This window comes from Ailuropoda melanoleuca, chromosome 15, assembly GCF_002007445.2.
Source record: "Ailuropoda melanoleuca isolate Jingjing chromosome 15, ASM200744v2, whole genome shotgun sequence".
In the NCBI taxonomy this organism is placed as follows: Eukaryota; Metazoa; Chordata; class Mammalia; order Carnivora; family Ursidae; genus Ailuropoda; species Ailuropoda melanoleuca.
In genome coordinates this window covers 85,777,588-85,803,721 of record NC_048232.1, presented here as the reverse complement: position 1 = coordinate 85,803,721, position 26,134 = coordinate 85,777,588, and the positions used below count along the sequence as shown (strand labels likewise).

General features: G+C 47.9%; 1 protein-coding gene across 1 annotated transcript in view; it reads left to right on the top strand.

Annotated features, from left to right (window-relative positions):
- The window catches only part of EFCAB6 (EF-hand calcium binding domain 6), a 249,820-nt gene that overhangs the window by 168,245 nt on the left and 55,441 nt on the right, over positions 1-26,134 (top strand). The window contains exons 22-25 of the mRNA XM_034644165.1: positions 5,983-6,079; positions 10,783-10,916; positions 20,744-20,938; positions 24,931-25,086. Coding sequence (XP_034500056.1) covers positions 5,983-6,079; positions 10,783-10,916; positions 20,744-20,938; positions 24,931-25,086 — 582 coding nt within the window. The remainder of the gene's footprint in view (positions 1-5,982; positions 6,080-10,782; positions 10,917-20,743; positions 20,939-24,930; positions 25,087-26,134) is intronic.

The following is a 26,134-nucleotide window of genomic DNA, read 5'->3' as shown; positions in this document are numbered from 1 at the left end:
CAGGGTGCCTGTTTGGAGGGACCCCTTTCTCTGCTTAGAGATCTCACCCTCCTTCACCCGCCCACCACACCAGCCTCTCTTTCCTCCACCAGCCAAACCCCAATGCCATCCCTTTCCAGAAGCCATCCCAACCTCTTGCTGGGGGCCTCTCTGCCTTCTGGGCCTTCACTTTCCACCGGGATTATCAAAACACAATACTTTTGAAAACTTGGAGGGTTATAAATTTGTTGAAGAGAGTAAGACCACCTTGTTTGTTTCATCATTGCAAAACATTTTCATTTTTAGATGTAGAAATACCAGTTAGAATGATCAGTCCAATGACCTGTTTCATTTTTATATGATCTCTCCTCTTCTNAGAATGATCAGTCCAATGACCTGTTTCATTTTTATATGATCTCTCCTCTTCTGGTCTCTTACCTTGTTTAAAACGCACGTGCCTGTCCATTTATCTACTGACAACCCACATCAAGCCCATTTTTGTGCATTTACATCATAGTAGATGAAACAACACTGTCACGTGTCCTTTTAGCAAAATTAGGTGCTCTAGCTTCTTGTCAACAAAATATTGTATGATCGGGTCCTTCCTGTTCAATGATTAGCTGAATTTAAAATGCCAAACTTCCCTTTTGTTCTTAGAAATTTATCATTCACTTGTCAAGAGATTTGGCTTATATGGTCAGTTTCACCATCGTCACTGGAATCCGGAGTGCTGTTCTATGTGCTTTCCTCTTCCTGTTCATCTGATCTTTGGGAAACATCTTCTTATCTCAATTTTCCTCCCTCTGCCATCTGAGCATGAAAGAAGCATTCTGAATTTCTCACTGTGTTCAAGGAAAACTAACATAAGATTACAAAGATGGTGTTGCTGTCTCCTTTTATACCTTCTTGAAATATGCTGGTACACTTTGGGCAGTGCAATCAGGAGACTGGGGAGTGATTCATTTCAATATCGTATCATCAGCGAAGCGATTTCCTCATTTTTTGTTTTATTACTCTTTTAGTCTCCCTCTTTTTTTTTTTTAGCATAGTTGGAAACAGTGAGTACTGATTGACCATTTCTTAGGATAATGAAATCGATCTAGTGAAATTGAAATCAAGATCACTAAGGACCCATAATATATATAAGAGAGTCAATGTACCCATGTGGTATTGCACGATAGAATAAGTTTTATCTCATCAAGAAAATAAATACTTTTTTTGTTGTTCTTTGAAAGATCTCTAAGAAAAACTGAAAGTTATGAATGCCAGTTCTTTTCCACTTCCTGGATTATATAGAATTGTTATTTCTTCCTTAAATATTTGATATAATTCACCAAAGAAGTGATCAGGTCCTGGAGTTTCCTTTGTTGGAAGTACTTCAACTATGAATCTAATTAATGTAATAGATCAGCCACAGTTTCTCTTCCTTTTTGAATGAGTTTTTGCAGTTTGTGTTTTTTCACATATTCGTCCATTTCATCTAAGCTGTTAAATTCATGAGAATAAAGTCGTTCATAGTATTCCTCCTTTATTATTCTTTTAATATCTGTGGGGTCACTAGTGATACCCTTCTTTCATTTCTGATATTAGTAGTTGGTGTCTTCTCTCCTTTTTTCTTGACCTGTTTAGCTAAAGATATATCATTTTATTGATATTTTCAAAGAGCCACTTTTTTGTTTCACTGATTCTGCTCTATTGTTTTTCTGTTTAAATTTCGTTGATTTCTCCCCTCTATGATTTCGTGCTTTCGTCTTGCTCTGAGTACAGTTTGCTCTTCTTTTTTATTTTCTTAAGTTTGGAAACTCAGATTTTTTTATTCCGGTTCTTTCTTTTCTAAGAGAAACCCTAAATGCTGTCAATTTCCTTAGAGGCACTGAGTTGGCTACATTCCGCAGACTTGGATATGTTATGGTTTTAATTTTCTTTCAGTTAAAAATATTATCTAATTTCCCTTGAGACTTTTCTTTTGATCCACGATTATTTAGAAGTGTGTTTTTGTCCATCTCAAAATATTTGCATGGTTTCCAACTACCTTTCTGTTACTGATTCCTAGTTTAATTCTGTTGTGGTCAGAAAACACGCTTTGTATGATTTTAATTCTTTGACATTTGTTTAGCTTCATTTTATGATCCTAGAGATGGTCTGTGTTGGTGACTATTCCATGGATACTTGACGAGAACGCGTATTTGGCTCTTGTTGGGTAGAGTGTGCCAATGAGATCAAGTTGCTTAACAGTGTTCAGGTTTTCTGTGTTCTTGCTTATTTTCTATTTGTTCTATCAGTTACTAAGAGAGGAGTGTTGAAGTCTCCAAAAATAGTTATGCATTTGTCTACACCTCCTTCCAGTTCTGTCCATTTTTGCTTCATGCATTTTGATATCTGAGAAAAATAGCTTATTTATACTCACCATTTCTGCTTCCCTCCCTTTATTTTTGAAGTTCTAAGTTCTCTCTGCCAGCATTTTCCTTCCTCTGAAGAACTTCCTTCAGCAGATCTTTTAGAGCATGTCTACTGGAGACAAGTTGTCTTAGTTTTCCTTCACTGAGAAGATCTCTCTTGCTCCTTCATTCCTAGCAGGTACTTTTGCTGGGAATTCCGGGTTAACACAGTTGTTTTCACAGCACCTTGCAAATGTTATTCCATTGCTTTCAGGCCTCCGTGGTTTGTGGTGAGAAGTCTGCAGTCATTCAGATGGTCTTGCCCCCCTAGATGGAACCTGTTGTTTTTCTCAAGTGGCCTTTAAGACTTCTTTGCTTTATCTTTGGTGTTCGCTGTGAGTTCCAGCCATCACTGTATGAGCTGCTTGAGGATGTTGGCTCTGTCCACATTGTTGGTCAGGGAGTCTGTAGGACCTAGAGCAGCACATAGTATGAGTTCGTGTATGTTCGTGTCTGATAGACTGGCTGATAGGAAGGGTGCGTCTTCCTATCAAGATCTAAAGAGTCAGGTAAAAGGAGTGGAAATCAGTAACTTTTGGCAAAGGCCATAGAAAAACCATCCTATCTCTCTAGAGGAGACTGGTATGTAAAATGGGACAGGGGAGAAATGGATGGGAAAATTGTAGGAGTCCCTGGTTGGAGCATGGGCCCCTAAGAAAATAATCAAGACTTATGGCCTAGAAGAAAATCAGATTGGTGGGGGCTATTTGGATATGTGTTTAGATAGTGAGATCAGTTTGGGTGCGCTGACTTTGCAGACACAGAATCTGCACCCTTTGGGGGAAGTTCAGGTGAGACCTCTGGGTGCAGGTTGGATTTCGAAGGAGCCTGAACGTGAAGGCAGGAGAATATGCATCATTAGGACCTAAGGTCCTTTTAAGCAATAATTGTGAAAATGCAACATAAGCCTGCCAACCTTCCAAAACCTTTAGTGGTGAACTATGGACAGAGGATTAGACTGGTTGACCTTTGGATCCCCTTCTACCCTTGAAATTCCATGATTCTGTGAAGTCCGGTAGGCAGTTGGAGAGAGATGGAACAGAAAAGCAGGTGACGTTATTGCACTAGCGGTACAGACGTGTGGGTCAATGGCATCAGGGTGTAGTTGGGGACATGAGAAGGGATCACCTTTCAGAAGAGTAAAGAAACTTCAGGATGGAAAGAGAGGAGTAGTCAAGGGTGGAAGGAGCCAGGTAGGGAGGGAAAATCACACTGATGAAAGGCACACATTTGCCTGGCCCCAGGGTAGGTGGCCCCCCTCATGGTGTCATTTAAAGAGCAGCATGATGAAGGCAACCAGAGAGGGGAGAGATCATTAGCAGTGACACATGGAACAGAAAAGCCAGCAAAGATGCCTGGATTTGGCAATATAGAAGTAACTGGTGAATTTAAAGACTGGGGTGAGGGCTCAATAAAGGGAGATGTGCCCACACTAGTTTACCCATGGAGCTGGCATTTTCCAGGAGGGAAAATGAAGCTGGGCCCAACCGCATTTGGTCCATGTGAACAATAACTAAGGAAGAGGAAAGAGACCCCCCCACCCAATCTGCCGCTGGTCCTCAGCACCCTGCCAACTGAGTAAATGCAAGAACTTGAGTTTGCCAAACTGTGGGGGTCACGGTTTATGTAATTCACAGTTGATGTGATTGAAATAAGACCCTTTCTGTGTGGCACACAGGTCACTAGCCCAGGGTAGGTTTCTGGGGTAATCACGGCCACCAACGAACCTGGTGACTAGCAGGCGCTGGGCGCTGTAGGTCATCAAGGAGTTTGAGGAGTGGTCCGGGACAGCTGTCTGGGAGCAGCAGCATTCCTTTGAAGGGAGGAATTGAAACAGAAATGCTAAGTGGAAAGAGGACCCCCCCCCAAGTGCATAAAAATCAAGGGTGGCCCTCACCTCTGTGAAATGTATTTGGGGGGGGTCGCCTGCATGGCTCCATCGGTTAAGCGTCCAACTCTCGATCTCAGCTCAGGTCTTGATCCCAGGGTCGTGAGTTCAAGCCCCGCATTGGGCTCTGCACTGGGTGTGGAGCCTACTTTTTAAAAAAAATGTAATATTTAATGGATCTTTTCCTACGAAGAGTGAAGTTAGAGGAGCACCAAACCTGTAGCTTCAGATGGGAGTGAAAACGGTAGTGAGAAGGATATCTGTGGCATCAGAGACCTGAGTGTGAATGGCTCCCAGGTACTGGCTGTGTGTGATTTTGGCGAATTATTTAACCTCTCTAAACCACAGCTTCCTGTTTTGGCAATGGGATGGTAATGCCAGCATTGCCAGGAAAACTCAAGATCCTGCGAGTCACCTGACTGGCAGTGCTCAGCACTGGTCCCTGAGTTCACGGCGGCCATCATTACCCCAGAAACCCTCGCAGTGCTGCCAACCCGAGTGTCACACACAAAGGGACTCGTTCAAAGCAGCCCTTCTTTGAGAATTACATAAACCTTTGTCTCGCATCATTCGGAACACACGAACTCCTGCATTTTCTCAACTGGCAACATAGTGGTTGACTTTAGACTTTATTTCTTAGAGTCACTTCACTTGCAGAAGCAGAAGTAATACTTCTTTAAAAGGGCTGCATGGAGCTTGTTTGCCGTCTGTCCCCCACCCTGGTTTTCTTGGATCCCGTCAGGAAAAATTTCTGTGAGGGTCTGGATGGGCCTTGGTCAGCTGTCCCTCTTATCTACTCTCAGGCAGGATGTGCTTATCACCTGACGGTCCCGTGAATAAATGTGTCTTCCAAGTGGGGCCTCGGTGTGATCCCATTTCAGGAAACTGTCGGGGTGACAAGTGTACAGTCCGTTTTGCTGGAGGAATGTCTCAAGTGCTCTTGTGGCCACAGGGAAAATATTTCAGGCGCAGATCTGGATGTGGAAAGCTCAGGTGCCCAGAAGTGGAGTAAGAGGTGCCCCAGGAGCAAAGCACTGACAGAGGAATAAGTGAGGAAGGGCTTTACAAGTTTTCATACACTGCCCCCCCTTAGTGGAAGAATCCAGGGCACCTCGAATTGCTTCAGCCACAGCCCTCACTGCACCTCACCGTGGCCTAGCCCCGATGGTAAGCACGGGGTGTTTTTTAAAGTGTCTTCCGTGTTCATCATTCTGTGAGAAAATAAACAGAATTTTGATCATTTTACATACCGTGAGCCCAACCTGTGCACATCAGCTGGGACCGCGTAAGCTATCCTCCCATTGGTCCTCAAGTCCGCGTTCCAGTCATTCCAGTGTGTGAGTTCAGAAATAAAAGTTTTTAGCTGTTTTCTTCTGAAGATACTTACTCTTCTATTGTGGTTTTTTTCCCCGTCTGAGGATAAATGAGCCCTGTTTGTTTTGTGAGCAGCAGAAAAAGTTGAACAGCATTTATCTGAAAATAAACAAGGAATTATAAAATTTAAGAAGACTTCCCTAACCTACAGCTGGGGAAACAAGACTGTATTTTAAGAATTAAGTTAGACCAGATGTGAAATAGACTTTAGCGGTGTCTTTGAAATGAACGGGGATGGGGAGCCCCTTGGGAGATTAATGAGTCCATTAAATTTAAACACAGTTATTTTTTTTTTCTTTTAAGACCAAAACAGAAGGTCACAGATTCAGAACTAGCTTATGAACAGGCTCATCAGTATCTTGTTACCAAAGCAAAAACCAGATGGTCAGACTTGTCTAAGGTAAGAAAATGATTATTTCCTTAAAAGGAAGGGACGTGTGTTTCAGCATTCCCCAATCGTTGGGACAATCAAGCTTTGTAAACCCTTAGATCCAGTCTTTGTAAACCCAGTCGGTGACTCCTGCTATTCTTAACATACTTTTTCAAAATAAATTCTCACATTCAAGGTCAACTGATGTTTAGGAAAATGAGTAATTGTAGGAGTTACTCGGACAGAAATTCCTAGCTTCATCTCAGGTTTGATATGAATTAAAAATGTAAGTGAAAAAAATGACGCTATCATATTATTTTTACGCAGTTCAAAGCATGCGTCTTTCAGTGGTATTTCTTCCTGCCTTCCAAAATTATAGAAAGCACATTTTGAAGGTGAGTGCCCTTGACGGGCAGTCCTATACACTGACTTGGTGTCGAGACAGGAACATAATCTAACAACAGCTGTACCCCCCGGAGAGTAGGACCGAGTGAGCATGCAGGACTGGGTTCATCCAGAAGTCTGCAGTGTGGGCTCAGCTTTTCATAATGCAGCAAGGACACAAAACCTTCACTTTAGGGAGTATCTTTAAAATTGCACTGTGGAGGTGCTTTCACGTTATTGTGAAGAATGCCTCCACTTTGCTTTCATTTGGTCATTTTCTTTCTATGTTTGCCTCTCTTGNGAATGCCTCCACTTTGCTTTCATTTGGTCATTTTCTTTCTATGTTTGCCTGCACGCAACGTGAAGTTCTATCTTGTAAGTCCTGGGCCGCGCCTGCGCTGCCTCTCCCCAGTCCTCCGTCCTCCGAGTTGACTGTGCGGCGGCCTAGGGTGCAAAACACACGGAAGGAGTCCTTGCGTGCCCACTGGGCAGGGCTGGCCTTCCAGAACCTTCCTCTGGGAGTGCGGGGCCAGCTCTGGGCTGTAAGCTGCAGCTACACAGGCACGCCAGCCGGGAGAGGGCCGAGCACACTGTGGGACAACATTCTCCACGCCTTCTCCTTGGCTTCTCTCTCGGCCCACCTCTCCTCTCCTCCCTGCTACCTCTGTCCCCTCTTCCTCCTGCCCCTATCACACCCCCTCCGCTGGCACTGCTCTCCGTGGGCCCGGGGCCTTCCCAGTTGCATCCTGCCCCGCTTCAATGTACGTGGCACATCTCCGGGACGCGTTGTTCTGTGCCAGGGGTTTGGTGGTAACAAAGGTCCATCTGCTTCCACCTCGCGGCTCACCGACCAGGGCAGGTGGCGGTTAAGGAGCAAAGGCAGATAATTAACAAAGCAGGTGGGCGCTCTGGGGAAAATGAACAGGCTGCTGGGGAGTGAGCAGAGGGCTGCAGAGGTCTCTGCTTCTGCCCTGTGGCATCCATCCTTCCTGAAATTCTTCCTCCCCGCCTCTACGACGGCTCTGTGGGGCCTCCTCTGCTCCCTGCCCGGGCCCGCCCCCGCCTGGGCTGGTGACCCCTCTCCGTCTCTGTGTTCACCGCTGTGAGCATTTCCTCTGCACTCGCCTCTCCGCATCTTGACACCCGTGGCCTCTCAAAATCATCTTTATCCTTGATGCCCCACGGAACCCCCAGTGTGTTCAGAGGAGGCGCAGGGACCTCGGAGTGCTCTGCTGCTAAACCAGCAGCCTGAGGTCTGTCTCTTCTAGAACTGAGTCTGCAGAAGTGTGGGGAGGGCAGGAGACTTGGAGGGTTACAGTGGAAGAGCGATCAGAGCGGCTCCAAAGGGGCGCGTGGAGCCACTCTGTTGGAGTCAGGCGTCCTGCCCATCCACACACCTCTCGGACCCCGCAGGACTGAATGACCCTGCCTGTCTTAATAGTATTATATCGGACAGCTCTGCCACTGTCTTGCTTTATTTTGAGTAAAGCTCTGAAGACACTCGTTCTGAATTCTGAGCTTGCAGAAAGTATGGTGATGCATAGCTAAGACTAGCAGCCTTCACGACAGCCACCCAGTGATGAGGGGGGTGTTCTCTGGCTGCCGGCACACCCCTGCTCTTTCCTCTTGGGGCGCCGCAAAGCGGGGGCCGCGGCTCCCTTCTGCTGCATCGCTCTTGAGGATTTACCAAATGGGAACCTGCGAATATCAAAAGGATGTAGTCTCTGGGAAAACTGCATGTGAAACTTGAACAAGAATTACAGTGTGGAGCCATCCAGCCATCTTCAGCTCGGGGTCCCGGCGAGCCGCTCAGCCGGGTTGGGCCAAGGATGCTTCCAGCCGAACGCTCAGACTCATGCAGCCATCATCCCATTCTGGGCGGCCTAACAGGCTCGTCCCCATGGAAGTGTTTTTGGAAAACAAGTTCATTGAGTTCTTCAGCAAACATTACCGTGAATTAATGATGCACTGTTGCAAGATATTAAAGACACAGTGACCAAAAAAGGACGTGGTCTCTGTCCCCAAGAGACTTGTGGTGTATACACCAATCAGGGCACTAAAGAATTGTGTGAATTACGATTGAAGTGGCTTGTTTTTAAGCTTGTTTTTTAAGCATGACTTTACAGTGGAATATAATACGATACATATTATATGTATGTCTACTGTATGTAATATGTGTGTATAATATACAGGAACACATGTAGTGTATAGGCATTGTAATACGCATAAGAACGTACATGCATAGTTTAGGTACATTTAAGGTAGTCACCGTGCATCCCAAGCTGTATCCCGCCACATAACCGCCATCCAGATGAAGGAGGAGAACACTGTCCACGTCTTAGATGGCGTGGCACACTCTGTGAAAGGGCCAGATGGTGACTAGCTTTAGCTCTGTGGGCCATCGGCTTCAGTCCCAGCCACTCAGCTCAACTGTGATGGCACTTGGTTCTGTCAGACTTAATTTTTCTCCTCCGCAGTGGGTGTATGCAGTATTTCACTGTAGCGTTAAGTGGCATGTGTGGGTTACTAATGAGAGCATCTTCTCATTTATTCCTGAGTCAGATTTCCTTTCTCCATCAAGTCCCTGCTTGTAAGTTTTCACACTGGGTTGCCTGGTTATTTCTCATTGGTCAATAGGAACTCCTATAGCAGTTCAGCTAGTGGTCTTTTGTAAAGTGGTAAGTGATGCCAATGTCTTCTCCGGTGCGCGCTCTGTGCTTCCACCCTTCTCATAGGGTGTCTTTTGGCAAATGTAAGTTCTTCTTGTTGAGGTTGTCAGATGTGTTAACATTTACCTGCAGGTCTTGGCCAAGAAACTGTGTCCCACCTGAAGTCATGAAGATGTCCTTCTAGCAGCTTCCAAGTTCCTTCTAGCAGCTTTCCGGTGTAGCCGTTCACATCCTGGTCTTGAAATCTACACTGCCTATTTCCTGTGTGTTGGGAGGCAGGGGTCTTCTTCCAGTCTTCCATATGGAGACCTCGCTATGTAGCCCCTGTAAAGCCCGTCCTTTCCCTCGCCGATCTACGGCATCACCACCATCCTGCTTCAAGGCCCATAGGTGTCTCTGGGCTCCTTACTCAGTTCCACTGGTCACTTTGTCTGTCTTGGTACCAATACCACATCCTTATAGTCACCATAACTCAGTAATATGTTTTAATTCGCTGGTAGGCGTGTCCCTCTTCCTCGTTCTTTAAGAGTTTATGAATCAGTTTGTCAAGTTCCACAAAGAAACAAAAGTTACTAGGAAATTTGTTGGGAAAGAAATAATGTCTTTGCAATTTTGAGTCTCCCAGTTTGTGCCCATAGTGTATCTCCATTTATTTTGATATTTTTAGTATCTTTTAATAAAGTTTTAGACTTTTCTGTGTGGCAGTCTTGCAACCATTTGTAAGATTTCCTATGACTTTCTATTTTTGATGCTATTATAAATATTATAATTTGAAATTTGTTTTCTGTGCCTGATATATAAAAATATGAATGATTTTGCCTATTGATATAAAGTCCAGATTCCTTGTTAAATTCTCTTACTGTAGTCATTTATTTGTGGATTCTTCCTATATAGACAGCCATGTCATCTGTGAATAATGACAGCTCTATTTCTTCCTGTCCCCCCCATTATACCTTTTATACTCTTTTCTTGCTTAACTACACTGGCTGACACCTCCAGTACCATGTTGAAGAGAGAGCAGCAGAGATCTTACCTTGTGTCTGACCTTAAAGGGAACGTCTCTGTCCTCACCAGTGAACACGATGCTGGCAGAGGACTCTGCACACATCCCGCCACCTCTGCTCCGCAGGTTGTTACCAGGAGGGTCAGATGGGCTATTATGTGCAAACAATTTAAGTCCATGCCCAGTACCTCGCATTACCTGCTAGTCTGTGGCCCTCTTAAATGGCTGACAAATCCCCAGATATCTTTTGCACCCCTCGGGGACATTAAAAAGGTCGTAATAGGTGGGGTCTCATGAGCCTCATCCCCCTCTTATGGCCAGAGGGCCGAATCCACTGCGAGGGCTACAGTCTCATTTCCCAGGCTCTGCTTGACCCTTCTTTCTAATAGTTTCTGAGCCCAAGTTATTGGTCAGGAGAAGAATCCAGATCCCACACCTGAGACCACTCATTACCCAGAAACAAGCCCCTTCCGGTACAAGACACTTGTTCGAGTTTTGCTCTGTCACCTTCTTCACAGGAATGGTGAGGGTATCTGGAACTTGGATAAAAAGGTAATTAAGCAGGTAGATGGGGATAGAAATGTCTTAGATTGTTCCAGATATTGACTACTGACAATCCTCTCGAGTGCCCTGAACACGTTTTATATGTTACTAAATGTTGTCTTGTCGTGTTCTAGAATTTTATAGAAACTGATAATGAGGGCAACGGCATTCTTCGGCGGCGGGATATAAAGAACGCGTTATATGGGTTTGATATTCCTCTAACACCGAGGGAATTTGAAAAGCTCTGGAATGAGGTAAGTGGAATTGCGTTGGCTCCCTTCCATCCCGACAGCCCCAGGTTGCTGGCTGCAGCAAACTCAGCCCCAGCCTCGCGCTGCTACGTGGAGGTGTGGTGTGGGGCCAGGATAGGTCTCCGCTCTGTTGTGTCTGTCCTGTGTCCTTGCTCCCCCGAGAAAGCAGCCTCGGCGAAGAGGCTGGTCTTCAGGGCCATGGAGAATTGGGGTAAACACTCATCATCGATACCAGACTTGAGGGCTTTGCATTTGCAGGGAACCCGGAGTTCAAGCCCAAACTTGTATCATTTTAGAAAACTAAGTCACTCTCCAAAGACTTCATTCTAATACAACTAGCTCAGCAGACAGAGCCGCAATGGGTACAGGGAGAAGCCGTCTCTCCCCGTGGCCTAAAGATGGAAATCAATGTCGCACAACTATTTTATAGATAAGTAATTTGTTGAAAGAAAATAACCAAACTTTTGGCAACTTGGAGTAGTTTCCCGAGGGTGTCTTAAACCAAACATAACATCTAATATTAGTTACATTTTTCAAAATGTATTTTAGATTTAGCTGTTCTTGAATTAGGCCCCCCAGTTGCAATATTCNTGTTCTTGAATTAGGCCCCCCAGTTGCAATATTCCCCATGTAGATGTCTGAGTTTCAAGTGCACTAACAATGCAGTCCATTTCCAAGTTCCAGATCCGTCTTTGAATTACCTCCGTCTTTGCGATGTGTTTGCTGCCGCCTGCATCCCCCCAGGACGGCACACCAGTGTTGTGCGTCCTCTCAGGGGCGAGCTCACAGAGCAGCTCATGTAATTTTTTAGCTTTTCATCTGTTCAAAGTGGAAGGCTGAAATGTTGGCCGAGTTTAGAATTAGGTGGGCTGTCTTGTGTCTAATTTAGAAAAGCAACTTGAAGTTCTTACAGAATCCTTATTTTTTTTTTAGATTGGCTCCAACACAGAGCCAATGTAGGCTCCTTATTCATATTCTCTTTCAGTAGATGAAATGAGTAGGTCCCACTGAGTAACCAAAAGATTGGGGTACATGGGCACACGGACGGACCTCCCCCTCTGTAGGCTTTTTGGATGATGCAAAGGTAACTGTGTGGTACCAATAGTCAGGGACCCGTTGGGGGACATGAGCAGTAACCCAAATGCTGGGGCACAGTGTAGCCTGTGACAAATGCCAGAGGAGGGACCATGGTGAGGGGGATGGGAGATAAAAGCAGGAGGGCGGGGCGGGGGGTGCGGGAGGAGGCATGGAAGAGCAGGAAGCTATCACAGTAGGAGTGAGGTTGGAATGGTTCCAGGGGGCCAAAGGTGAAGGAGTACTCTCTGACCCATGGGACAGTCGGGGAGGCGTTCCAGAAGCGCCAGCCTGGGGTTCATAGGTGAGAAAGGAGGAACAAGGCCATCACGGCTCCATGGTCCTAGTTTTCAGGTGTCATTAGCCAGGCATTTGGGAATAATTAAGGCTGAGCCAAGCTATGGTGTCACCCAGCCATACTTTAGGAAGGTGAATCAGGAAACAGTTCAGAGAAGGTAAGGGTGGCCGAGGGAGACTGTTGTCTTCATCAGGGTAGGGCAAGAGGAGCTCCTGAGCTGGGTGTGAGTCATAGGAAAGAGGGGTGTTGGAGCCAAGTGTTCCNGCGGGAGGAGGCATGGAAGAGCAGGAAGCTATCACAGTAGGAGTGAGGTTGGAATGGTTCCAGGGGGCCAAAGGTGAAGGAGTACTCTCTGACCCATGGGACAGTCGGGGAGGCGTTCCAGAAGCGCCAGCCTGGGGTTCATAGGTGAGAAAGGAGGAACAAGGCCATCACGGCTCCATGGTCCTAGTTTTCAGGTGTCATTAGCCAGGCATTTGGGAATAATTAAGGCTGAGCCAAGCTATGGTGTCACCCAGCCATACTTTAGGAAGGTGAATCAGGAAACAGTTCAGAGAAGGTAAGGGTGGCCCAGGACTCTGTTGTCTTCATCAGGGTAGGGCAAGAGGAGCTCCTGAGCTGGGTGTGAGTCATAGGAAAGAGGGGTGTTGGAGCCAAGTGTTCCCCTCGAGGGCTTCCGTGTAGAGAAGAGCACACTCATTCATCTCCCTGAAGGGGGGATAGAGCGCATACCCATTTAAATAGGAGTGAGATACTCCCAGTTGGTTGGGGCTAAAATTTCTTTATTCGTTTCTTGACATTATTAAATGGACAGATGTCTGCCCTGTGCTGAAAACTGTGTGAGGTTAGAGTTTTATCTCTGTTTGTTCAGCTGACTGAGCTCTGCCACCAGGCATGTGGTCATGGCTCCTGCCTCCATCCTGACAGCTGTGCGGCCTCTGCGAAGTTACTTAACTTCTCTGTGCCTCACTCTGCTCTGCTCGATTTGTCTGAGTGGTGTGTTGGTCAGGATAGGCTAACTGCAGCAACGAACAGGGCCAACATCTCAGGGGCTTGCCCTGATAATGATGTCTCGATCTAGTGTGGGTGTTGGGGGTGGGGGTGTCTGCCCCAAATCATTCAGGGACCAGGAGTCCCACCACCCCCTGAATCTTCTGTGTCTACCAGCAGAGAAAGGGAAAGAGCACAGAGGACCATGGGGTCAGCCTTGTAGAGACCAGGCTTGGAAATGTGGCCTTCACTTTGCCCACATTCTATTGGCCAGAGTTCCTTCACGTGGCTGCTCCCTCCTGCAAGGGAGTCTGGGAGAAGCAGTATGGCTGTGTCTCCAGGGGCAAGAAAAAAAAAAAAAAAGATGATAGGGAAACCCATAATGGCCTCTGTCACATGTGGAATTACCTCCAAAGGAGAAGGAAGAGGGGCATTCGAGACAGAGGAAACTTCAGGAATGTACATACCAGGATCTGGGCAGGAAAGCAGAAACCACTCTAACATTTCTGGCCAAGCAGGGCTGAATGCAGTGACTGATTCCAAAGATGTCAGAGGGCTGGAAGTCTGAAAGGGCGAATGTGGTTTTACTCAGAGTTCAGAGGCTGCTGCCCCCATAGGCTCGCAGAGCAAGAGAGGAGGGGAGTGACCCAGAGATCAGGAAACTGCTCCCCAACCCAGGACTGGAGGGGAAAAGAGAAACAGGGTATTTCTTGGAGGTCAGGAAGATACCTCCACCCCAGCTCTGCCTCAGAATCTGCTAGAAGCTCAGCCACTGTGCAGAGCAGGAGCCATGACCACGGCCATGGCAGGAGGTGCCACTGGAAACAGCATGTGCTGCCCTCTTCCCGCCTTCTGACCAGGCACTCCTCCCTGGGAGCAGCCGGGTGGGTAATTCAGAAGATGTGCCAAAGGATGAGCGTGGGGCTGAGAGCCCCCAGAGGAACGTCCAGCTAACGGGCAAAGGAGGGTGACACGTTCCAGGACTGCCGAATAACCAGGACTGCCCAGGATGCAGGCCGCCTTGGATCGGCTGGCAGGAGAGTAGGCTGTACGGTGCTGAACCAAATCATGAAGGGCAGGACAATGTAGGGACCCCATCCCAAGGCCAGGTGTTTAGTAGGGAAAGACCTAGGCAGGCCTGTGTCCTAGAAAGATCTCTCTGGCCATAGGGAGGAAGATGACCTTCAGGAGACTGGGTGGGAGGCACAGAGATGAATTACGGACTGTCTCAGTGGTCCACGGGAGAAGCAGTGAGCTTTCCTGGCAATGCAGGGAGGCCCGGGAAGGAAGGGACAGGTGTGAGAGAGACTGAGGAAGAGCAAATGGCCTTAAGCAGCCTGGAAGGAGAGACTGTGTGAGATCAGATGCTACTGCAGAAGTTGGGAAGACGACCTGAGGTGGCTGAGTAGGCTGCAGCTAAGGGCTGTGCTCCGAGCAACAGCTGCACTCGAGGCACTCCACACGAGCTGTGTGATGGTGGGCTGGTGGCTCGCCTTCTCTGGGCCTCAGTCATCTATCAAATAGGAGACGATGGGGACCAAAGAACAGATGCAGAGTACCTGGCATACAAAAGCATAAAAATGGGTAGCAAGAAGTTCGTAGAGATTTGAAATTCTTTTCTAATGGCGATATTAACATACTCATATTAAAAGTCTCAGAAAATCCAAAAAAGCATAAAGGGAAAGAGAAGACAGCAACAGAGCACCTGTGACCTACTCAGCAGACATGATAAATGGTGACCTGGTGGTGAGGCTTTCCCGCCCATGATCTCAGCTAGTCGTCCTCGCCCTCGTTCACCCTCTTGGCCTGTGCCTCGCAACCGCCCCTTGTTTGCTGGCGATGGCGACTGCCTCGCCCTGCTCCACGCCCCACGTCCTCCGGCCCTGCAGAGCAGGAAGCGCTGAGCCGGCGAGACGGTGCTGGCCCGCCAGGGGCTGTCCACGCACCGGGAGCCTCCTTCNTAAAAATGGGTAGCAAGAAGTTCGTAGAGATTTGAAATTCTTTTCTAATGGCGATATTAACACATACTCATATTAAAAGTCTCAGAAAATCCAAAAAAGCATAAAGGGAAAGAGAAGACAGCAACAGAGCACCTGTGACCTACTCAGCAGACATGATAAATGGTGACCTGGTGGTGAGGCTTTCCCGCCCATGATCTCAGCTAGTCGTCCTCGCCCTCGTTCACCCTCTTGGCCTGTGCCTCGCAACCGCCCCTTGTTTGCTGGCGATGGCGACTGCCTCGCCCTGCTCCACGCCCCACGTCCTCCGGCCCTGCAGAGCAGGAAGCGCTGAGCCGGCGAGACGGTGCTGGCCCGCCAGGGGCTGTCCACGCACCGGGAGCCTCCTTCAGTCACCCTACCAGTGGGAGGGGCGTTCTCCCCCCCGGGGACACGGGGAAGTCAGGGGCGGCTGGGACCCATGAGACACACACCGCCAGCTCAGGGGGTCTGCTTGTCAGAATAGGAAAGCCCCCCAAAACAGATAGGTGGAAGTGAGTAGACAAATAACATTCTGCCCTTTCGAAAATACGAAATGAAAGACCAGGGTAGAATATAGAATGTAGACAAGAAAAAAAATAGCATCCAGTATTCACTCAGCGTTTATCAAGCACCTGTGAAGTGCACTACTTTAGAGACTGGAGGGTCTGGTGTATGCTGTGGAGGTAAATGAATTAACCCCCACGTCTCAGTGGCTCAGAACAGCCGTGTTTTATTTCCCACTCTCCCAGCGTCTACAGCGTGTTTACCAGCACTTCTGGACGATTCTCTTCCAAGGGGTGGTTTGGGAGCCGGCCAGCTTCCAGCTTGTGGCTTCCTTGAGCCCTGTGGGGGCGTCTACACAGCTGTAGGGTCACACGGGCTTGGGTGGGCTTCAGCCCCAAAGTGACACCCTCCCGCCTGCGGCCTGGGGCTGGCGTGCAGCCCCCACTAACCGCACAGGCGCTGGACAGATCGGGGAAGGACCCGATCTGCGTGGTGTGAAGTGAGCTGGGACGTAGGCTGGCTTATCGAGGATTAAAGGAACAAAATGTTCCAGCCTGAAGGAGGCTGGTGTGAAAGGGAACCTGCTCACTGAAGCCAAATCAGGATCTGTGAGGCTGAGATTTTCGGGAGCAGGGTGCTTGGTGTGGTTTTGGAGAGAAAGCTAAGAATGAATTACAAGATGGAAGTGGAGTCATTCATTTCTTCATTCATCTGAGCAATCACGAAGCAGGAATTTTTTAAAACTTTTGAAGTTGCAGGCCTTGTGTTGGATGCTGGGGTTCCGGAGACAAGGCAGCCCCCACTCTCAGGCTGCTCACAGCTCGGCGGGGAGGGTAAGCATGGAACACGATGGCGCGGGTGGTGGGAGCTGTACGGGTGTTTGGGGAGGGACCCTCCTCCCCGCCTCCCCGGAGATGCAAGACCTGAACTGAGTCTTAATAAACAGGCATTAGCCAGAGGTGGGGGAAGGGCATCCCAGTGAGCAGAGGCCCAGAGCCCAAAGGAGGGGGAAGTCTGGGATGGGAGTGGAAGGACACTGCCCATCATAGCAGAGCCTGAGACCCAGAGCCTGTCTGGCTCGGGGACCACCAGCCCCAGGGTGTCCCCTGTGGGAGACACTTCCTAGGGACCTGTTTAGCATGCGCCTTGTTTCATCAGACAGAATTCAACTATTTTGGATTTAAAACAGACTTTGCTGAAAAACTATGAAGACAATGCATTAGAAACACACCCAGAAGGCTAGCGCAGGGAGGCGGGTCTCCGAATTAACAGTATGGGATTAGTTGTATAATGCCAGCTGATCGAGTGGACTTGAGAGAAAGTTTTGGGGATCATTGATGCCCAATTTTTGCACATTTCTTGATATGGTAGGTAAGTTGTATCTTGGTCTTCCAACACAAAAAGAAAAGACTATGCGAGGGTCCCTGGGCCGTCCACACCAGCTCATGGGACGAAGCCCAGACTCTAAGTTACCAGGAAGCTTGGTCACCTGCCTCGGCTCAGCCACGGCGGGAGCTGTGCTGGGCGCTGTGCTATGGGACACTGGGACAAGGACAGCCCCGAGGGGGGAAAGGACTTGAAGGGGGCCAATGAGCAAGGTCTTTAGGTTAGGGAAGGGGAGACAGAAGGGGACACAGTAGCTGGGAGGGAGTTTTGGAAGTGCTTGGGGATGACTGGCCCTGTGGGCTCCTAGCTCAACATAACTTACCGTGATCCAAGTTGTCAGGCACGCCAGTGGGCGGTCTTTGAGGGAGTGCGTTTCCCCTCCCGGCATGGCTTTGTCCAAGGCCAGACCACCCCTCACTGGGGAGCACTGGGGAGGGATCATGGCCCCGGATGGCCCCAGAACCTGCAACTCCACCAGGACTTGCTGACTGTGCCCGGTGGCCATGGCCAGCTCGGGCAGGGGGACATCACTCTGAAGGGCAGGGATGTGAGCCATCAGACTGCCCTCATGGGTGACACCTGAGAAGATTCTGCATGTCCCAGGCTGCTTAAGGTATCACATCTGCCTCTGCTGCCTGGCCTGGGTCGTCAGTGGGGCTGACCCCAGACGCTCTAACTCTGGGGTCAGAGGTGGTAGAAGGTGGGCCTGCCATTGACATAAGAATCAAGTACCTGAACTGAGCATGAAGGACTAAGACTTTGAGCAAAGCAAAACAATCCACATGAACGTATTCCAGTTGCGTGTACAACTGCATTGCTGTATGCACAATAAATGGGCAGAGTAATCGGGTTATATCATGAATTAGCGGCCATTGCCACATGCAAATGCAAGCTTTTATGGGTCCTCTGTTTATGTGCACATTTTTCCTGGCACGTCTGTTGCCGAGCCATTTTAAAATTCAACCTTTATAGGCAAGTTGATTTTTTAAAATGTTACACAAAGGATTATATAATGAAGGGTGAGGTTATGTAAGCTGAATTAACTCCCTTATTATTCACATTCATAACAATATTTTAGTTGCAATTGTGCAATCTGGTCTTCTGTTCCTTTGCGATGAGAATAGAATGTTTATGATCTTTATTAATGAAGTAATTAAGAAGTGTCTTTTCATTCAGTTCAAGTGTCATGATTTAGAGTTTGTTGTCAGTAATCTCTTGTGCATTACACAGGCAGGACGGCGGCACTTCCTTGGGAACACGCGTCCTTCGCGTGCGGTAGTCCGGCACACAAGTATCGATGACAATGCTTTGCGAGGCCTGGGGCCGGGCGCTGGGAGTTTGTTTGTAAGGGTAACACAACAGGGTTGCTTGTGGTTGCCCCGCAAGAAACCTGCCGTCTAGCAGGGAGGGAAGGCTCGTTCTAAAGGTGTGGTTGAGCCTTTGGGGGTGAACAGCAGCAGCCCAAAACCAGCTTGCACTCACTGGGTGCCAGGCCCTGGTCTAAGCCCCCGGGTGCATTTACCCACCGATCCTCACCATGGCCCCAGAGAAATCCAGAGGAAAGTGGAGATACAGCGCTTTGGACTTAGGAGGAGAGAGGGGTCGTTGGTCGGTGAGTCTGCACAGCGTTCTTTCAGGAGCCCTCCTGTAGGAATGGGGCGCCCTGGGGAGCTTTATTCAAAGGGTGTTTTGACCAGAGTTGCATGACTACATGGCTCTGCTTGGCCCCCTGCTAGTCAGACCAGAGGCAGTTCAGGGAGAGAGGCATGGCTCTGGGCTCACCCTAGGAGCTCAGAAGTGGCACCCCTTCCCCTTCCTAGGGACACTGATGGAAAATAAACTACCCTTTCTGCAGCTAGAGTCTTATCACCAGCAGCAGGAAGAGCCATTCTCTAGGGGCCCTTGGGCTGCCTGGAGCATCACAACCCTGCCAAAACCACAGGGCATGCCTTGGCAGCCAGAGACCCCACGGGCCCCCTTTTGTGGATGTACACTTGGTTTTGTTTTAGAAACCAAAATCACTGAACACAGGTAGAACGGCGGAGGGGGGGGGTTGGTTTGCAAGTACTAAGACTGCATTAATCACAGACACCTGGAGAGGCCTCAGATGGTTTCATAAATATAGTAAGAGCAGCAGTCAAGGCACTGACCTGAGACGTTGGGTCTAGGAAGGCCTTCAGGGGCTCTCAGAGGAGGGACCAGAGCCCCAGAGTGGCCGGGGGGCCTTGCCAGGGTCTCAGGGCGGGCGAGGGTCTGTTTGACTTAGAGGTCTCCACCCTGTGCTGCCTTCCAGTTGCAGAAGGGGACTCTCCGTGCCTTGTAAGATAGAGTACCTGGTCACAGTGGGTCTGGATGCCGACAGGGCAGGTGGAAGTCAGACACACGGCAGACGTGTGGGGCACAGAAGCGATGAGCAGGGTGAGAGGGAGGGCCCCCTTCCCCCGGCTCTGTAGGCACCTCAGGAAAGGGCGCACTTGGCCTTGGGGAAGGACGGATGGCATGCCAACTCCCATGATGCTCTGCAAGTTTGAGCGCAAGTGCATGAAGGGTTTGCCTAAACTTCCTACCCTTCGTCCTTCTCCCACCACCCCACCCCCTCGAGGACAAGAAAGTCGGGGAAATAAATATGTTTTCTTCATTGCTACTCAACTGAAACAGTCGCAAAGGTCTCTGTGTCGGGGGCGAGCAAGCGTGGGATTCTGCAGATTTTTCCACGTCTTGTCAGTTACCGAGCAGAGGCAAGCTCGGCCGCACAAAGGCAAAGCCGCGGGTACTTACACTCAGGGACAGCCTGCAAGAGGACTGTGCCTACAGCATTGTTTAAATATAGTCTTGGTCCTTGTAACTCGGAGTTCATGTGGGAAAAATCACGTCCGCAAATGCCGTTTTTATCGGTCAGATGAGGACCAAGATCTTTCAGTAAAAATAAATGCTTTTTTTTTGCTTTAAAGAAAATTGGCAATTTGCCTTAAAATTTTTTATTGAAGTAATTCTCTTCTATTTGAATAATGCTGGGAGATAAAAACCCTCCATTATGCCTTTTTTAATGAATTATAATTCAGAAACATCTCAATAATAGAAAATGACATAAAAGGTACGTAGTAGCAGAATTCTTATCTTGTTTTCCTTACTGGTCTTGCTCGCTCGTTGTATATAATTGGCATCTCTTCAAAAAGCAAATGGGGGATTTGAATCAAATGGCATTCATTTATTTAAGTTTTAAGATTGAATATGCTTTTTGAAGGACTTTCTTCTAAACCTTAGCATAGTTCCCTTTACATGTAGGTGCTCAATAAAAAACAAACCTGTTGAACGAATGGCAGACTTGACTTTAATTTTCTGTGGTCACAACCATTTTCTAACAGAATGACAAGTGAATGAATGTGGTTGATCTCTCCTGGGGTGGCCAAGATCACCTCTCAGGAGGTGTGACCATTCCGCGGATGAGACCAGCAGGTTTCCAACTTTGATGAGCCCATGGTTCCTCGCCCGAGGATCCATTCATTGCAGACTCAGATCAGGTCTGGGTGCTGCCAGAGAGCAGAGAGTCTGCCTTTCCAGCTCGCACACCGCCGTGGCTACTGATGACCGTCTTGTTTGTTTGTTTTCAAAGCTATGACACCGAGGGAAGAGGACACATAACTTACCAGGAGTTTTTACAGAAATTGGGGATTAACTACTCAGCAGACATTCATCGGCCCTACGCGGAGGATTACTTCAACTTCATGGGTCATTTCACGAAGCCCCAGCAGATGCAAGAGGAGGTCAAGCAGCTGGAGCAGAGCATGGATAGGGCTGTGCCAGTCAAGTAAGTGTGTAAGAATTGCGGGTCCGCAAGCTGGCCACGCGTTCGACACATACCCTTGCGGCGAAAGTGGTTTTAAAGCGGTACCTTGCAGTGCTGGCAAAGTTGTCATGAAATTATAATACTCCTTCGCTGCTGTAGATTCTAGAAATGGGCACCAGGTCACAGAGCTATAAAGGAGCTAGAAGGCTGTGAGCCAACCCTGCCTTATCCAGTGATAGTCTCGCACCATTCCTATTTTGTAGGTCACCTTTGAGAACATTTTAGGTGTTTACTAACCTACACCCCTGGGCCCTGCCCCTCACCCAACGAGAAGGCAAGTTCCAGAAGGACATGCCCATCTTCACGCAGTGCAGAACAGTGCCTGACACCTCATAGGTACCCTGCAAACCTCTGTTGAACGAAAGAACGGACGAACATATTCTTTAACTCGGACTATACCCCAAAGAAATAATGTAGTGCAGGCCAACAGTTAAGCAGCTGGAAGATACGATTTGCACTGTGCTTTCAACAACAATGAAAAGAGACACCTGCCAATCCCAGTGAGTGTACTGGCTTATAAAGTGTGGCCCCAAGGAGTATGAAAAAGTACATGTCTATTCGAGTAGCATCACAAAGACCGTGGAAAATGTTTGTGATCAAGGGCTGCGGGAAATGGCATTTTAACCAGTATGTATATTGTAATTGGAACTATGTCAAAAGTGTATGCCCGTCCACAGGGGACCAGAAGATGCTGTGTGAAAGGCGATGTGTTGGATTTGGATGGTGGGACCTTACCTGACTACTTTTAAAGTTTAAAACTAGCTACTAATGTCCTATTTAAAAAATTTATAAAACAGAAAGTGTTGCTGCATTTGATGTAACCATAAAGCAAGGGGACAGATGTTCTTGATTGGTCCTAGGTCCTGGTGGTCACCTGTCAGCATTTGCCGAGGCTGGGACTCTATCCTCACTCCACAGCCCTGCCTTAGTGCCATGATGCTCTCCTCTGTGTTTCTGTCTATCTCCCACCTGTCACTTCAGCTGTCTGTCCCCACCACCTCAAATGGTACCTGAATGAGCGAATGAGTTGTTGCTAAGGAATCTGCAAAGGAAATAAAAACTCCCAAGGACACAGGGAAGAAATGTAATAGCTAAATGGGGTTGAAGAGAAAAGCAGTTCAAACACACCCCTGAATTATGTCCAAGTTACTGAGTTATAAGCCTGAAGGAAGAGAATTGAGTTTGTGAAATTTAAAGTAAAAATAGGCACAAGATTGGTATAAATCAAATACGCCATAAAAGTAAAGAAAAAATGGAATTTATCTTTACCAGACAGGGCTGGCCTCATTACCCACTCGTGTCTTCCCTCCTGCCACTTGTGAGTAATGAGGCTCTGAGAGAAATCTCACATCCTCGGCACGCTCACGGCACATTCTTTCCCTTCCCGTGTTTCTGTTTATCATGCGAACTGCGAGCCACCAGACCATCCATCTCAGATCACCAAGCTCAGTTAACTGATTCACACTCACCCGGTCCTCCTTGCCACAGTCACACTGTCTTACCAAAGACAACAAGCCTGATTTCACAACAATGCCTGACCGACTTCCATTTTCTCAAAGACGTCAGATTGTAAAATTGGCAAATAACCTTGCCCTTCAGATGGCCGGCTTCTGAGTTTTGGTGTCAGTGGGTCTTCTGGTGTCTTGTAAGATTCCGTGTTTCCGGAATCTTCTACCTGCTCTGATGAGAAAGACTAGTCAGGTTCCTGTAATGTGACCAAAATTTATATTTGCCTCTTAAATCTAAGAGAATTTATTTTGTTTGGAGTGCCCTAAATACATTTTGAAAATTAAGAAAAATCCTTTTTTAAAACTCAAGTTTGTTTTCCATGCCTTGCTCTTTTCTGCCCAAGCCTGAGCTGAAGATTTGGAACCAGAGCATTAGCGAACTAGCCACGTTAGCCCTGGCCCTCTCCGAGATGCGGCCTGGGGGGTAGACGAGCAAAACCGGCAGAGCCCAGCCCGGCAAGGCTGTGTCGGGCAGGGCTCTGTGGCCATCGCCCTGGCCATGACAGCGCCCTCTGCGGACCTCTGACTCACGGTCCAGACCAGGAACCAGACATGAACCCAGAGCAGCAGCAGCTCGTCCCTGAGTGTCGGCTCACACCGTTTCTGTTCAGCAGTGTGGCGCGATCCATGCGCCAAAGCCTCATTTACTCTGTGCACACATTTACTCTGCAAGGGAAATAATTACTGCCTAGAAACCAGTCCAAAAAATGCTGAATGCCTCAATTTTCTAAAAATATGTATCTCAAAAAATGTTTTGATTTTTTTATACCTTCATTTGCTTTCATTTTGAAGGATTAAGTGGAATATAATAGTTGTGATGACGAGTAGTCATTTTGTAACATGGGACTGAATTCAGCATACACCTGTAAAGGAATCCAAAATGTTGCTGCTGTTGGTATACATTTGCAGAACAGTTAATGCAACTCATTTGTATCGGTTGCTCAAATGCTCAGTCAGTCAGCTCCACATTGGAGGCCAACGAGGAAAGGGAGTGGATGGCCCAGGTCGCTTCCAAGTCAGTGCCCCTCCCCTCTCCTGACCTGTGTGCTCCCATTCAACTTCCTCTCTTCTGGACTGTTGCGTTCCTTTGGATTCTTTCTTCTAGGCATACTCAAGGAACTGTTCTCTCCACAAATACATATCTGAGGTGGTAGACAATTACCAGCAAAGATTCTGTGTTTGGAATTTATAGTACATTCTCTTCCCTGAGCAAGAACCCCGTAGCCCAGCCCTAGTTTGAGCCTGCCACACAAGCATGTTGCTCAGGGTGGTAGGAAGGGGGTCTCTCTCTTTAGAGACCTGGGTGAGCAAAGGTCGTGGAGTTTATCATCAGTCCACCACCATCAGGTGCAAGGTGGTTCCTCCCTAAAGATTTCCACACTTTTTTAGTCCCTTAACTGTGTATGTATATATATATATTTGGTCAGGGAAGAATTTTCCTACAAAATGGGTTTATAGAAACTTAAACATGTTTGCAAGAAAAACAGCCCTCCAGCAGAAGCTGCAGCTGGACACTGCTTCTGTCCCACCGTGGCTCCAGGCACTCTTGTTCCACGTCTATAAAGTGGGGTGATACTTACCCACCTCCCTTGTAGGGTTGTTGAGAAGCATCAATGGGAGAGAACATGAAGACTGCACAGTCCCTTGTTTTCCAGTTGATGCCCCCAAACAGTGGCTGTGTTTCCTAACAACGCAGTTATCTGATAAAAAGCCAGGGGTCCCAGGGCACCCTTTCTGCCCAGCTAACACTGAGAGCCCGTCCGCCTCCTCACTCCCTGAGCTCGTGCACCTCTGCCGTAGGGCCTTGGCACTGGCTGTCCCGTGGCCCAGGAGAGCTATTTGGGGGTAACACCCATCTCTGCTCAAGTGCTACCTTCCCAGTGGGGCCTACCTGCACCTCCCCATGGGAACTGCAGCGCTGCTCCCACTGGGGGTCTTCTCAGCCCGGCTCTCTGGTCTCTACTGGTGCACTGCGCTGACCCCTTCTGTCTGACGCCAGCCTCGCTGCACGGGGGTGTAAGTTCTTCTAGGGATGCTTGTTTGAATCCCTAGATGCCTCCCAACACCCAGAGCAGTAGCTGCCACATAATAGGTGCTCCACAGGTTTTCATTGAGAGAATCAAGCTGTAGTTCACATGTGTAATATCACTGTAGGTCTTAATTCTTTGTTCTATTTTTAAAGTACAATTCTAGTAAAAAGAATAAGGTTGTAATTTCTCTAACACAGTTTCACTAATGATAATAATAATAAAATGACAATAATACAGACCTATTATTTTTTCTAGAATACCGTTTAATGTAAACATTACACCAAGGCCGCGAAACATCTTCCAAAATTAGTTCTTCGATGAACCAGCAAATCATCATTAGAACACATGGAGCTCTTGTTTAAAGAAAGGATTTGTTTTCCTGGTTTTAGGGTGTCTCAAATATCTTCTCTTTCAGGGAAAAGCTTAAGGACCATTATCAAGATATCAGCAGAGCGCTCACCAAACTAGACAAATCCAGAAACGGCTGCATATCCGTGGGCAGGATGCAGAAGGTGCTGCAGGAGTGCGGCTCGTCTCTCAAGGAGGAGGAGCTGACCGACCTTCTTAACAGGTTTTCCTCCACTGGCTCAGCGGTGCTTCTCACCTGGTCGGGACTGCAAGACGAGTTGGCACATAGCTTTCTCTTCTTCCTCTCTGTCCATTCAAACAGCTAGTAACCTCCGGGCCTCCCTGCGGCCAGGCTCCGTGGAGTCAACCCAAAGCACAGGGAGGGCACCCGTCACTCCTCCCCGTGGCTGTCCTCTCCGCTAACATGAGTTTTTGCTTTCCCCGCGTTACTCATGCCCTTTGGTGGGAGTCAGATGGTTCTGCGGTAAAGACAGCAGCCCCTTCACCCTGCACTCTGGGTATTTCCCTGTCCCCCTGTCCACAAAGCTGACACTTTCACGGGTACCGTTTGGTCCTTAACTTGTGGTTCTAAATGACAAGCTTCTATGTGCTGCTTCCTGGCTTGTAACTTTCAGGCAGTGTCTGTTGACTCTGTACCAGGAAGACGTGGGTTTAACTTTCCTTCACCCACCACGTAGCACCAGCCGCCTTACCCACTCAGCCGCCACCTCTCCGTGGGAACCCACAAACTTTTCTCCGCGGGCCCCCATGTTGCTGCATTGCTGTTTCGGGTATATCAGTATTTGGGGTTTATAACATTGTGACCTGTTTCGTGGATCACTTTTCCCTTTCTACGTAGCATTTTGTGATCCCCAGAATTAGTCTATTTTCATGGTTTTCTATGTCCTTATTATCACTAATGAAACCCCCACCACACCCCCAGTCGTAAAAACCTTTTTCTGGAATGTTCAGACACATCAGTTCATCTGTCAGCTTCATACTCCCGGATGACCTTTTTCACGCTCTTTAATTCTGAGAAACTTTCTGGATTACTTCATGAAGGACTTCCTCTCCGTTCTTGGTGAAACTCTTATTTTTACTGAATCTTCGACCACGTAGGATGTTTCCTCATATTTTAAAACCTTTTCCATCTTCCATCTTTTCCTTCCTGCTTCCCCTCCTGGAAGATCTCCCCAGTTTTAGCTCTCAAGCCTTCTTTTGGGATTTTTGTCTCTGCTGTCGTACTCAGCCGTATTTCTTTCTTTTTTTTT